This window comes from Rhinatrema bivittatum, chromosome 2, assembly GCF_901001135.1.
Source record: "Rhinatrema bivittatum chromosome 2, aRhiBiv1.1, whole genome shotgun sequence".
Classification (NCBI taxonomy): Eukaryota; Metazoa; Chordata; class Amphibia; order Gymnophiona; family Rhinatrematidae; genus Rhinatrema; species Rhinatrema bivittatum.
Window position 1 is genome coordinate 809,756,253 of NC_042616.1, and position 14,405 is coordinate 809,770,657.

At 47.0% G+C, this 14,405-nt stretch overlaps 1 protein-coding gene across 3 annotated transcripts in view; it reads left to right on the top strand.

Moving 5' to 3' along the window:
• The window catches only part of ARHGAP39 (Rho GTPase activating protein 39), a 725,782-nt gene that overhangs the window by 584,279 nt on the left and 127,098 nt on the right, over positions 1–14,405 (top strand). For all 3 annotated transcript variants that reach the window (XM_029592209.1, XM_029592211.1, XM_029592212.1), the window contains one exon: positions 7,784–7,983. In XM_029592209.1, coding sequence (XP_029448069.1) covers positions 7,784–7,983 — 200 coding nt within the window. The remainder of the gene's footprint in view (positions 1–7,783; positions 7,984–14,405) is intronic.

Genomic DNA, 14,405 nt, shown 5'->3' on the forward strand with positions numbered 1-14,405 from the left:
TCAGACCAAGGTCCATCAAGCCCAGCATCCTGTTTCCAACAGAGACCAAACCAGGCATAAGAACCTGGCAATTACCCAAACACTAAGAAGATCCGATGCTACTGATGCAATTAATAGCAGTGGCTATTCCCTAAGTAAACTTGATTAATAGCCGTTAATGGACTTCTCCTCCAAGAACTTATCCAAACCTTTTTTGAACCCAGCTACACTAACTGCTCTAACCGCATCCTCTGGCAACAAATTCCAGAGCTTTATAGTGCGTTGAGTGAAAAAGAATTTTCTCCGATTAGTCTTAAATGTGCTACTTGCTAACATCATGGAATGCCCCCTAGTCCTTCTGTTATTCGAAAGTGTAAATAACCGATTCACATCTACTCGTTCAAGACCTCTCATGATCTTAAAGACCTCTATCATATTTCCCCTCAGCCGTCTCTTCTCCAAGCTGAACATCCCTAACCTCTTCAGCCTTTCCTCATAGGGGAGCTGTTCCATCCCCTTTATCATTTTGGTTGCCCTTCTCTGTACCTTCTCCATCGCAACTATATCTTTTTTGAGATGCGGCGACCAGAATTGTACACAGTATTCAAGGTGCGGTCTCACCATGGAGCGATACAGAGGCATTATGACATTTACCATTTTATTAACCATTTCCTTCCTAATAATTCCTAACATTCTGTTTGCTTTTTTGACTGCTGCAGCACACTGAGCCGACGATTTTAAAGTATTATCCACTATGATGCCTAGATCTTTTTCCTGGGTGGTAGCTTCTAATATGGAACCTAACATCGTGTAACTACAGCAAGGGTTATTTTTCCCTATATGCAACACCTTGCACTTGTTCACATTAAATTTCATCTGCCATTTCGATGCCCAATCTTCCAGTCTTGCAAGGTCCTCCTGTAATGTAACACAATCCGCTTGTGATTTAACTACTCTGAATAATTTTGTATCATCCGCAAATTTGATAACCTCACTCGTCGTATTCTTTTCCAGATCATTTATATATATATATTGAAAAGCATCGGTCCAAGTACAGATTCCTGAGGCACTCCACTGTTTACCCTTTTCCACTGAGAAAATTGACCATTTAATCCTACTCTCTGTTTCCTGTCTTTTAACCAGTTTGTAATCCACGAAAGGACATCGCCTCCTATCCCATGACTTTTTAGTTTTCTTAGAAGCCTCTCATGAGGGACTTTGTCAAACGCCTTCTGAAAATCCAAATACACTAAATCTACCAGTTCACCTTTATCCACATGTTTATTAACTCCTTCAAAAAAATGAAGCAGATTTGTTAGGCAAGACTTCCCTTGGGTAAATCCATTTTGACTGTGTTCCATTAAGCCATGTCTTTCTAATGCTCTACGATTTTGATCTTGAGAATAGTTTCCACTATTTTTCCCGGCACTGAAGTCAGGCTCACTGGTCTATAGTTACCCGGCTCGCCCCTGGAGCCTTTTTTAAATATTGGGGTTACATTCGCCACCCTCCAGTCTTCAGGAACAATGGATGATTTTAATGATAGGTTACAAATTTTAACTAATAGATCAGAAATTTCATTTTTTAGTTCCTTCAGTACCCTAGGAGGCATACCATCCGGTCCAGGTGATTTGCTACTCTTTAGTTTGTGAATCTGGCCTACTACATCTTCGAGGTTCACAGTGATTTCGTTCAGTTCGTCTGACTCATCACCCCTGAAAACCATCTCCGGAACTGGTATCTCCCCAACATCCTCATTAGTAAACACAGAAGCAAAGAATTAATTTAGTCTTTCTGCAATATCCTTATCTTCCCTAAGAGCCCCTTTACCCTCTTGGTCATCTAATGGTCCAACCGACACCCTCACAGGTTTCTTGCTTGGGATATATTTTAAAAAGTTTTTATTATGAGTTTTTGCCTTTATGGCCAAGTTCATTTCAAATTCTCTCATCGCCTGTCTTATCAATGTTTTACACTTAACTTGACAATGCTTATGTGTTATCCTATTTTCTTCAGATGGATCCTTCTTCCAATTTTTGAAGGATTTTTTTTGGCTAAAATAGCCTCTTTCACCTCACCTTTTAACCATGACGGTAATCGTTTTGACTTCCTTCCCCCTTTCTTAATGTGTGGAATACATATGGACTGCGCCTCTTGGATTGTAATTTTTAAACAATTTCCATGCCTGTTGAACACTTTTAACCTTTGCAGCTGCACCTTTCAGTTTTTTTCTAACTATTTTCCTCATTTTATCAAAGTTTCCCTTTTGAAAGTTTAGTGTTAGAGCTGCAGATTTACTTATTTTCCCCCTTCCAGTTATTAGTTTAAATTTGATCGTTTATTTATTTATTTATTTAAACTTTTTTTCTATACCGATGTTCATGAAAAGGACATATCGTATCGGTTTACAAAGAACCAAGTTTAGAATTACATCGAACGCTTGAACAAGGTTATATCAAAAAACAATGGAATAGACATGAACAAGGTAGGAGAGGTAAACCAGCACATGATGAGAAAACAATTGGATAACTGAGGGGAGAACATTCATAACTGTGGTAGAAAAAGTGTCATGCGGTGTATAGTGTCTGTGAGAAGCATCAGTTCTTTAAGGAAAAGCTATTTTGAAAAGCCATGTCTTAAGCTTTTTCTTAAATGTCCGCTGGCAGGGTTCTTGGCGAAGGTCCGGGGGAAGAGCGTTCCATTGTGCGGGACCAGCGGTGGAGAAGGCGCGTTTCCTAAGTGAGGAATTGGCAGGGGGTGCATAAGGTGCATATAGGGTACCTATGTACGCTGTTCTGATTGGTCTGGAGGACGTGCGATGCCGAAGTGGGATATTTAGTTCGAGTGGTCTGAGAGTGAATGGTCTTGTGTATCATAGTTAGGACTTTGTGCAGGATTCTGAATTTAATGGGGAGCCAGTGTAGATTCTTAAGAATTGGGGTAACATGCTCTCCTCTGCTGGTATTGGTCAGGATCCTTGCGGCAGTGTTCTGTAGCATCTGTAGAGGTCTGGTGGTGTTAGTGGGAAGGCCGAGTAGAAGGGAATTGCAATAGTCTATTTTTGAGAATATGATGGCTTGGAGTACCATGCGGAAGTCATGGAAGTATAGGGGGGGTTTCAGCTTTTTTAAGATTTGTAGTTTGTAAAGGAAGTTTTTGTGGTGTTATTGACAAATTTTTTTAGGTTCAGATGGTTGTCTAGAATTACGCCGAGGTCTCTCACATGGGTGATGGAGGTCGTTTGGGGTGAAGGGAGGTTTTTGACCGCCAGTTCATTGTCGTCCTGTAAGATGAGCAGTAGTTCGGTTTTGGATGTGTTGAGTACTAAGTTAAGGCTGGCGAGGAGGAGGTTGATAGACTGTAGACAACTATTCCAGAAGTTGAGGGTTTTGTAGATAGATTCTGTAACTGGAATGAGAATCTGCACGTCGTCCGCGTAGATGAAGTGAGTTACCTTTAGATTTGTGAGGAGTTGGTAGAGGGGGAGGAGATAAATGTTAAATAGAGTAGGGGAGAGAGAAGATCCTTGCGGGACTCCAAGTGTAGACTTGAAGGGGTGAGATTCTTTGTTACTTATTCTGACCTTGAAGTTCCTATTGCAGAGGAAAGACTTGAACCACTTGAGGGCTGTTCCTGAGATGCCGATGTCTGAGAGACGGTTGATGAGGATAGTGATTCAAGGTGTCGAACATAGCTGAAATATCGAGCAGTGCCAGAAGATAAGATGTATTTTTTTCAAGGCCCATGAGGATGCTGTCTGTAAGCGAGATTAGGAGGGATTCAGTATTAAGCGATTTACGGAATCCAAATTGGGCTGGGGCGAGTATCTTGTGTTCATCTAGGTATTCTGAGAGTTGGTTGTTGACAATTTTCTCCATGAGTTTGGCGATAAATGGGAGGTTAGCGATGGGGCGAAAGTTAGCAGGGTCCATAGGATTCAGGTTGGGTTTCTTTAGTAACGGTTTAAGAGTGGCGAGTTTCATAGAATCCAGTACTAATCCTTGTGATAGGGAGCAGTTGATGATTTCTGCGAGTGGCTTAGAGATCGTGTTTGAGATGGTGAGCAGTAGTTTTGAGGGGATAGAGTCCGTCGGATGAGAAGAGGGTTTCATCTTCTTGAGAATGGTTTCTATTTTGAGGGAGGTAGTGGGTTCGAATGATTCAAAGTTTGCTCTCTGACCGATGGTGGAGATGTAAGGGGGGGGAGGTGGCCGTATCTTTGTGGAGACAAGCAGAGCTATGAGTTTGGGGATTTTTTTCTCAAAGAATATATTTATTTATTTTTATTTATTTAATTGCTTTTATATACCGACATTCGATCAAAATATCACATCGGTTTAAATGAAAATAAACAAATAAGGCAGAGACTGCTTATTTTACATTGTAACATGGTAACTTACATAATGGTTAAAGCGATACATTATATATATATATATATATATATAGCAAGTTCTGAGGACTTGGATTGGGCTAGGTCGTCGGGGATGGCAGGTGGGGTAGGATTTGTAAGATCTGCGATGTAGGAGAACAAGGCCCTGGCGTCAAAGAAGAAGTTATATATTTTGCGGGTGTAGAAATCTCTCTTTGTGCGGAGGATGATATTTCTGTAGCTGTGCATGGAAGTTTTGTACCCAGCTAATGAAGCTGTGGAGGGTTTCTTGCGCCATGAGTGTTCTTTGTGTCTTAGTTCTTGTTTGAGTTTTTTCAGTTCTGGTGTGAACCAGGGATTTTTGTTCTTGAGGTAAAGATTTAACTCTTTTGTCGTCAGGGAACATATTTTATCTGCCACATTTATTTATTTATTTAAGGTTTTTATATACCGGCAATCATGAGAACATATCTTGCTGGTTTACATGAAACGGGAGTGCATTAAATACATCAAACTAGAACTGAGGTGACCGAAGGTACAGTTACAATTAACAAGGGTAGCAAAACTTGGTGAAGAGGAAGAAATAGGAAAGAATAAAATGGTTAAACGATATACAAGTCAAATTACAAGTTATGTGCAAATGGCATGATTAATGGCTGGATGTTTTAGAGGAGTCCTTGGATTGTGTCCTTGGATTGTGTCATTAAATTGTGTCTGGGAAAGCTTGCTTGAATAACCAAGTCTTAAGTCTTTTCCTAAAAGTTAGGAGGCAGGGTTCTAGTTGTTGGTAATGTTGAACCATGAGGCAAGGGCCAAGTCTGCGTTGGAAAGATCGAGGTTAACTAGTTCCGTCGACAGGTGCTGAGGTCATCCATGGAACAGGGTTTCCTGAAATGGATTGTTGTTTTGGGGAGGGGGGGCTGGGTTTTCCCTGATGGAGAGGTCAGTGGTGATCATCCAGTGGTCGGACCACGGGATTGGGTGGCATCGGGGCGGGGACGTTTGGGTGAGGCCTGAATTTATGAAGATGAGATCCAAGGTATGACCAGCTTTGTGCGTGAGACTGTTGATGATTTGAGTGAAACCCATGGCCTTGAAGGAAGATAGTAGAGCTTCGCAATTCAAGGAGTGAGGAGTCAAATTGACGTGGAGGTTGAAGTCTCCCATGATGATGGCTGGGGCGTCAGTGTTGATGTGTTTGGCGATGAGCTCGATGAGGGGAGAAGGATCTGAGTCTAGGAGTCCAGGTGGGGTGTAGATTAGGCAGATTTGTAGTTGTTTTGACTTGAAGAGAGCGATTTCGAGTCTGGAAGCAGGTTTTGTATTCTGAAGAGTTAATCTTAGCTCTTTTTTTGCTGCTAAGAGAAGGCCACCGCCTCTTTTTTTAAGTCTAGGAACTGAGAAAAGATCATAAAGCTGTAGAGGTAGTTGGTTAAAGCTATGTCTGTGGGTTTCAGCCAGGTTTCCGTGATTGCACAGATGTCCGATTGTGAGTCCAATAGATAGACATTGAGGATATGGGTTTTTTTTATAAGGGATTGGGCATTGAAAAGTGTTAAAGAGAAGAGTGATAGCCCAAGGAATTGTGTGAAAGGGGAAGTCATTATGGGAATCAACCTCCTATGCTGGAGGGGGTTGGGGGTGGTAGGTTTTCTACGCTTAACAGCTTAAGCTGTTAAGTTTTTTAAGCTGAAGTGAGAGCTGAGAATGGAGGAGGTAGGAGGGGGAGATTGCTGCTGTGAGGGAAGTCCTGGTGGGTAAGAGGGGATGGGCGGACGGAGATAGAGGCTGTAGCACTTGGTGGCTGCACGAAGGGGTGCACATAACAGTGTTATGATCACTGTTGCCAAGTGGCCCTACCACTGTTACCTCTCTCACCAAATCCTGCGTTCCACTAAGAATTAAATCTAAAATAGCTCCCTCTCTTGTTGGTTCCCGAACCAATTGCTCTATGAAGCAGTCATTTATTACATTCAGGAACTTTATGTCTCTAGCAAGTCCTGATGTTACATTTACCCAGTCAATATTGGGGTAATTGATTTTGATTGTAGCAGATATCTGCTATGATTTGTTTGTTGACCCGTAATTCCAAAAATGATTCCTAACATTCCATTTGCTTTTTTGACTGCTGCCGCACACTGAAGCCAAAGATTTCAATGTCCTTTTCCTGGGTAGTGATTTCCAATACAGAACTCAGCATCATGTATCTGTAGTTGGGATTATTCTTTTCATTGTGCATCAAGTTGCACTTGTCCACATTACATTTCATCTGCTTTTTAAATGTCCAATCCCCCAATTTTGCAAGGGCCTTTTGCAATTCCTCACAATCTGCTTTTGTTACTCGGGCAAGCTGGGGATGCTGCAGAGGTAGCATTCTCAGACCCTGGGGCAGAGGGAGTCTCAGTCCACTGAACAGTGATACCTAGTGGCCAGATTTAGAGGCTACATCAGCTGGCTCCTAGAGGGAGTGATAGTTTATGGCTCCTGGCCAAGGACTTGGGAAGGGAATGTAAAAATAGGGGAAAACAGCCTGGGTGGTGGAGTGAAGACTCATGAAGCCGAAGCCCAACAGAAACTGATTCCAACTGAGCTGGAAGGCCAAAAGGAGCAGCAGGAAACTGCCAAGTTCCCCCAAAAAACTGTCCCCTAAATGATAAGAGGTCTTGACATTAAGGTGGTAGTTTTCAAAGATGGGGGAAAAAGCCTTCAAAAATGGCCCCTCTCGATGCAGTGACAAGGGGCAAGGATAGGGCAGGCCAGGTGACATACATGCAGGGATTTCATTCTGAAGTCCCCATGCCTAGTTTTCCTGATATACTTTGTCCCTTTACAAAATACACAAGGTGACCACTTGCTCCATAGCAAGTTCCTCTTTGAAAATCAGCTTGCAGGCACAGCAGTCAGTTTAAAATTTTGCCTCTAGATTGGAAGGAGGGAGGCTCAGGAGATCCTTCTGTACTGAAAGGGTAATAGATGCCTGGACTTACCAGTAACCCAAACTGATAGATCTAGAAGAAAAGGCAAGGGAAAGAGATGATTGGAGTGGCACAGATAGCAGGGGAAACTGGGCAGAATGGGTGGTCTAGAGGTCCTTATCTACCCACAGCTACTATATTACTTCTTGATTCGAAGTGCTAAATAAAGTAAGTTACACTTCACTTTCCATGGAAAATTGTTCCATGGTACACAGGGGTCGACAGTTGGGCATCATTCTAAAGGAATGTGTTTGAAGATAAAAGGGCAGCCCATAAAAGTGGAAAACCATGATTTGAAAATGACATATGGGAAAATAACATTCTGGCATTTACCTTTATTCACTCAGGCTGGATGACTTCGTTTTATTTATTTATCCATACTTGATTATTCGCTGTATCAGATCAGTGTGCATACAGTTTGTGTTTATCAGTTTTGTTTTCATTCTGTCTAAAACTACAGGGTCTGAAGAAGCCAAATATTGAGGAGATCCGGCATGCGAGGAATGCAGTGTTCAGTCCCTCGATGTTTGGAAGCTCTCTGCAGGAGATCATGAACATGCAGAAGGAAAGATACCCCGAGAGGCAACTACCCTGGGTGCAAACTCGCCTGTCCGAGGAGGTGCTGGCACTGAACGGAGATCAGACAGAGGGGATTTTCAGGTAATGTCGAGCACCTTATATGTAACTGTGAAGAACTGCTAGGGATACAGGAGTCAATATTTAAAATATCTAGACATCTAATTTAAAACAGTCAAGTGTTTAGATCTGCATAAATAAAAATTTGCCCTTGCTGAATGCCTAAATTTAGACACTTAAAAAATGGATGGGGAGAGGTCACAAGATGTGCTTGGGCTAAGCAGGACGCGTTCCGCACAGCTCCGGATGCCACACCGCCTAAACCATTGATTTACTCGATAAAAGCAAGCCATTTTCTCTGGGACTTGATCGGTCATAGCTGGCTCATGTCTATAGTGACTAGGGATGTGCATCGTTTTTTTGGCGGATGAAAATATCATACGATATTTTCTAATCCGTCATGTATCGGGGGTCCCCGAAAATGATAGGAAAACCCCACAAAATTTTCGTGGGGTTTTCTTATCGTTTTGGGGGGGAGAAAGGGCACACAGAAAAAAAAAACCCCAAACCCACCCTTACCCTTTAGAGCTAATTATTTACAATCTCCCACCTTCCCGACCCCCCCAAAACTTGCCTAAAGTCCCTGGTGGTCCAGCGGGGGTCCTGGGAACGATCTCCCACTCTCGGGCTGTCAGCTGCCAGTAAACAAAATGGCACCAATGGCCCTTTGCCCTTAACATGTGACAGGGGCTATCAGGGCCATTGTCCGGCCCCTGTCACATGGTAGGAGCAATGGATGACCCGCACCATTTTTTAAGGCTTTTCTTAAGGATGTCTTTCTTAAGTTTTGGAGGCTTCGTAGAGAGCAAAGTGCTGATTGTTTGACTGTTTCATGGTTACCGTGTTTTAGAATGTTATGATTCATTATTGCAGGTTAAGGTTTCTTAGAAGGCGGCGTGGCACCCCAGCACACAGATCACATGACCCAGTATAGCCCCTGCAGCAGGGGCTATTCGATCAGAAAGGAGGGGTTACGGGTTAGGAGGGGAGAGGGGGGAGATGGGACACCAAAAGATGGACAACAGTCAAGGAACACCGATAAGGATAAAGTTGAACAAATCCGGGGAGATGAACCAGTTGGATGGGGACATAGTGTTAGTAACCATTAAGGGCATAATAAGACTAATGTCAAGGGATATACTGAATCACTTCTGGCATCGTGTGGTTAGGCTGGGAACCCCATGGCCAAATATCTCATATTTGTGCATCGTAGGCTACCATTTTCAGGTACCTTAATTTCCTTATGGCTACACGAATATACTCTTGGAACATTAATGGGCTGAACTCCCCGATTAAAAGGAAAAAATGTTTGACATTTTTAAAAAAAACAGGGAGCATCCATAACCTGTCTCCAGGATGTTGCGGTCGCCACCACTTCTCCTCGCCTTGGGCTCAACCCTGCATACCTCCGCTTCAGGAACTGCCGCGTTCCGCCGACGCTGGACCCTGGGGACTTCTCTCACTCCATGTGGCGGCCGCCATTACGTGCCTGCTTCTCCTCAGTCTCGCGCGCTCAACTCCCGGAAGCCTGGCCCCGCCCGTGCTGATGACGTCACGCCCAGGTCCCGATATAACCAGCGTTCAAACTCTCTCTCATCGCCTTGCAACGAGGTTCACAACTGCCTAGTTGTCCTGAGTTGCGCTCCTGTTGTTTCTCTACGGTTTCCTGCCTCTGACTCCGGTTTACCTACAACTCCGCTTCAGCCTGCTGCCTGCCTCTGACTCCGGTTTGCCTACGACTCCGCTTCAGCCTGCTGCCTGCCTCTGACCCCGGTTTGCCTACGACTCCGCTTCAGCCTGCTGCCTGCCTCTGACTCCGGTTTGCCTACGACTCCGCTTCAGCCTGCTGCCTGCCTCTGACTCCGGTTTGCCCTCGACTCCGCTTCAGCCTGCCTCTGACTCCGGTTTGCCTACGACTCCGCTTCAGCCTGCTGCCTGCCTCTGACCCCGGTTTGCCTACGACTCCGCTTCAGCCTGCTGCCTGCCTCTGACTCCGGTTTGCTACAGACTCTGCTTCAGCTACAGCTTGCTCCAGCTCCGGTTGGCTACAGACTCTGCTTCAGCTACAGCCTGCATCAGCTCCGGTTTGCTACAGAACCCGCTTCAGCTACAGCCTGCTTCAGCCTCCGGTCTGCTACAGTTCCGCTGCCGCCCGCTGCCCTGTCATCAGCTGGCCCTCAGCCCTGTACTGCCGGCTCCTGCTTCCCGGGTACCTTGGACTTCCTATACTTCCAGTTTACTCTGGTCCCGGTCAAAGCACACATCTGCCTCTGGACTCTCTGACTATTCCCCAAGTCCCGAGGTCCCAGGGCCCTACGGGCTCCTCCTGGGGGGCTCCTGGTTCCCGGGTGAACACCTCCTGTCTGAGGCTCCGCCTCCCGGCCTACCCCGTCACCCTCGGTGGGCCGGCCCAAGGGTCCACTACCTCACCAGCAGTGTCCGACTGCAACAGTTTGCAAGGCCATGGACGCGGCGGAGGACCCAAGCCTGCAGGCCATTCCAGGGATGGCACAGCGCCTCCAGCAGCAACAGCACTGTATCAACACACTCGCTGCTACCGTGGAACAGCTGGTCTCCCGTCTGGAGGCTCCTTCTCCTGAGCCGCCTCCAGTTCCTCCGGCACCGGCACCCAGTTCAGCTTCAGTAACCCAGTTACCGGCACCTACCCACTATGCCGGAGATATCAGGACATGCCGTGGTTTTATCAATCAGTGCTACGTCCGTTTTGCCCTCCTACCTGCGCAGTTTCCCTCGGACGCAGTGAAAGTAGAGTATATCTTCTCGCTACTGGACGGTAAGGCCCTCGACTGGGCTTCACCCATGTGGGAGCGTCAGGATCCCTTGCTACAGAATCTAGAGCAATTTGTCCTCAACTTCTGCCTCGCCTTTGACGATCCTGCACGCCAGACCACAGCAGCCTCAGATCTCTTGCACCTCAGGCAAGGGACACGCTCGGTGGCCGATTACACCATAGACTTTCGCACGCTGGCCATGGAAGTTGGTTGGCGCGATGACTGCCTTAGGGGAATCTTCCTGGAGGGGCTTGCCAGTTGCATCAAGGATGAGTTGGCAGGTCTGGATCTCCCGGAGGACTTGAATGACCTGATTGACATTGCTGGCAGGGTGGATCGACGCCTTCAGCAGCGGGATAAGGAGATCCGTTCCCATCGTAAGACGTCGCCACAGTCGTCCACTGCCTCCAGAACCCCGGCTCCGAAGGTTCCTCCGACCCCAGTCAGCAGTGGGGATCCCATGCAGTTGGGCAGGTCTCCACTGACCCCTGAGGAAAGGACGAGACGCCGTTCGCTAGGCCTTTGTCTCTACTGCGGAGGCAAGGGGCACTTCCTCGCTAATTGCCCAGAACGTCCGGGAAACGACCGTGCCTAGGTTATACCGAGGAGCTACACCTAGGCTCTACAGGATCAGCTCCTCTCTGTACCCTGCCAGTAACGGTGAAATACCCTGGTGGGGAACTTCAGATCCGCGCATTCATTGATTCTGGTGCGGAGGGGAATTTCATCGTGGCCGACTTGGTGAACCAGCTATCTCTCCCCACGCTACAGCTGGTCCCCCCTCTGCGGATTTCATCCATTCGGGGCACCTTGCTCCCCGGGATCATCACCTGCTCCACGACCCCTGTGACCCTCCAAACCGGTCTGTTCCATTCGGAGGAGATCTCTCTGCTAATTCTAGAGTGAGCTGTGCACCCCTTGGTGCTTGGACTACCTTGGTTGCGGCAACACTCGCCAGCAATACAGTGGGATAACTTTCAGTTGGTCCGATGGAGTCCCTTTTGTTTCGAACATTGTCTGCAACTCCCCCGGCCACCGAAACCTCTGCTCCTCGCTTCTGCTGCCTGAACCATATTTGGGTTTTGCTGACATCTTTTCCAAAGAGATGGCTGAAATACTTCCCCAACACCGGCCGTTTGACTGCCCAATTGACTTACTGCCAGGCACCATGCCTCCCTGTGGCCGGGTGTATCCTTTGTCTTTGCCCGAGACTACTGCCATGTCCCAATATGTGACGGAGAACCTTGCCAAGGGTTTTATTCGCCCTTCTCGCTCGCCTGCCGGAGCCGGTTTCTTCTTCGTGGTCGCCGCATCTCAAAAAAGATATAGTTGCGATGGAGAAGGTACAGAGAAGGGCAACCAAAATGATAAAGGGGATGGAACAGCTCTCCTATGAGGAAAGGCTGAAGAGGTTAGGGCTGTTCAGCTTGGAGAAGAGACGGCTGAGGGGGGATATGATAGAGGTCTTTAAGATCATGAGAGGTCTTGAACGAGTAGATGTGACTCGGTTATTTACACTTTCGAATAATAGAAGGACTAGGGGGCATTCCATGAAGTTAGCAAGTAGCACATTTAAGACTAATCGGAGAAAATTCTTTTTCACTCAACGCACAATAAAGCTCTGGAATTTGTTGCCAGAGAAGGTAGTTAGTGTAGCTGGGTTCAAAAAAGGTTTGGATAAGTTCTTGGAGGAGAAGTCCATTAATGGCTATTAATCAATTATACTTAGGGAATAGCCCCTGCTATTAATTGCATCAGTGGCATGGGTTCTTCTTAGTGTTTGGGTAATTGCCAGGTTCTTGTGGCCTGGTTTTTGGTCTCTGTTGGAAACAGGATGCTGGGCTTGATGGTCTGTCCCAGCATGGCAATTTCTTATGTTCTTAAGAAGGACGGTTCCCTCCGTCCCTGTATAGACTATCGTGGCCTGAATGCCATCACAAAGAGAGACTGGTATCCGCTTCCTTTGATCCCTGAGCTGTTGGACCTCCTTCAGGGAGCACGCATCTTCACCAAGCTTGACCTCAGAGGGGCTTATAACCTTGTCCGCATTCGCCCAGGGGATGAGTGGAAGATGGCCTTTAACACCAGGGATGGGCATTACAAGTACCTGGTAATGCCCTTTGGACTATGCAACGCCCCAGCCGTCTTCCAGAACCTCATGAACGAAGTTCTATGCGACATGCTCCACTCTCACGTCATAGTTTATCTCGATGACGTACTCATCTTCTCTAAGGACCTGAAGACACACCGTCGCCACGTCGCGCAAGTCTTGCAAGCTCTCCGAGACAACCACTTGTACGCCAAGCTTGAAAAATGTGTTTTTGAGGCAGAGTCCCTGCCCTTCCTTGGGTACATCATCTCCTCTACAGGCTTCCGTATGGACCCCGAAAAAGTAGCTGCCATAACTACGTGGCCACAACATAAGGGCCTCAAAGCCCTCCAGAGATTCCTAGGCTTCGCTAACTTTTACAGACACTTTATTCCCCAATACTCGCACCGGGTTGCTCCTCTAACGGCCCTGACTCGGAAGGGAGCCGATGCCAAGAACTGGCCGGACGCTGCAGTTACCGCCTTCTCCGATTTGAAAGAAGCATTTCTCTCAGACGTCTGTCTCCGTCATCCAGATCCCACCAGACCCTTTATTGTTGAGGTCGACGCCTCTAGCATTGCCGTCGGAGCAGTCCTCAGTCAACACTCCGACTCTGGGCAGCTTCTGCCATGTTCCTACTTCTCCCAGAAGTTCTCCCCCGCCGAGATCAATTACTCCATCGGCGATAAAGAGCTGCTGGCGATCAAACTTGCCTTTGAAGAATGGAGGCAATGGCTCGAGGGGGCCCGACACACGACCACCGTGTACACAGACCACAAAAACTTGGAGTTTCTATCCCAGGCACCACGATTAAACCCTCGCCAAGCCCGCTGGGCCCTGTTCTTCAGCTGGTTTGACTTTGTCTTACAATATCGGCCGGCAGCCAAGAATCTCCGAGCGGATGCTCTCTCTCGAATCTCCTTCGCCGAGGAAGACCAAGAACTCCCTCAATATATCCTCAATCCTAGTAAGGTTCGCCTGTCCGCCTTGACGGTCCTCTCCCAAGATAGGACCGTGGTTCCTCGACGAGATCGCTTAAAAGCACTACGCTGGGCCAATGACTCCCTCACTGGAGGGCATGCAGGACGTGAGAGAACGCTGGAATTCATTAACCGCTTCTACTGGTGGCCCAACATCCGTCAAGATGTGCGCACTTACGTGAGTTCCTGTCCCACCTGCGCCCGTCAAAAGCCCAGTCCTGGTTCCCCGTGCGGTCTCTTACAGCCTCTGCCGGTCCCTACAGAGCCCTGGACCCATCTTGCTACAGACTTCATGGTGGACCTACCCCCGTCCCACGGTCAAACGGTTATCTGGGTTACCGTCGACCGCTTCTCTAAGATGGTACACCTAGTTCCGCTGCCTAAATTACCTTCTGCACCCGAACTAGCTCTCCTCTTTGCCCAGCACATTTTTAGGCTACACGGCCTTCCGCAGGATATTGTGTCTGACCGAGGACCCCAATTTGTTGCACGCTATTGGAGAGCCCTCTGCAAATGTTTCAAGGTGAAGCTCAGTTTCTCTACAGCTTTCCACCCACAGAGTAATGGCCAGTCCGAAAGGATGAA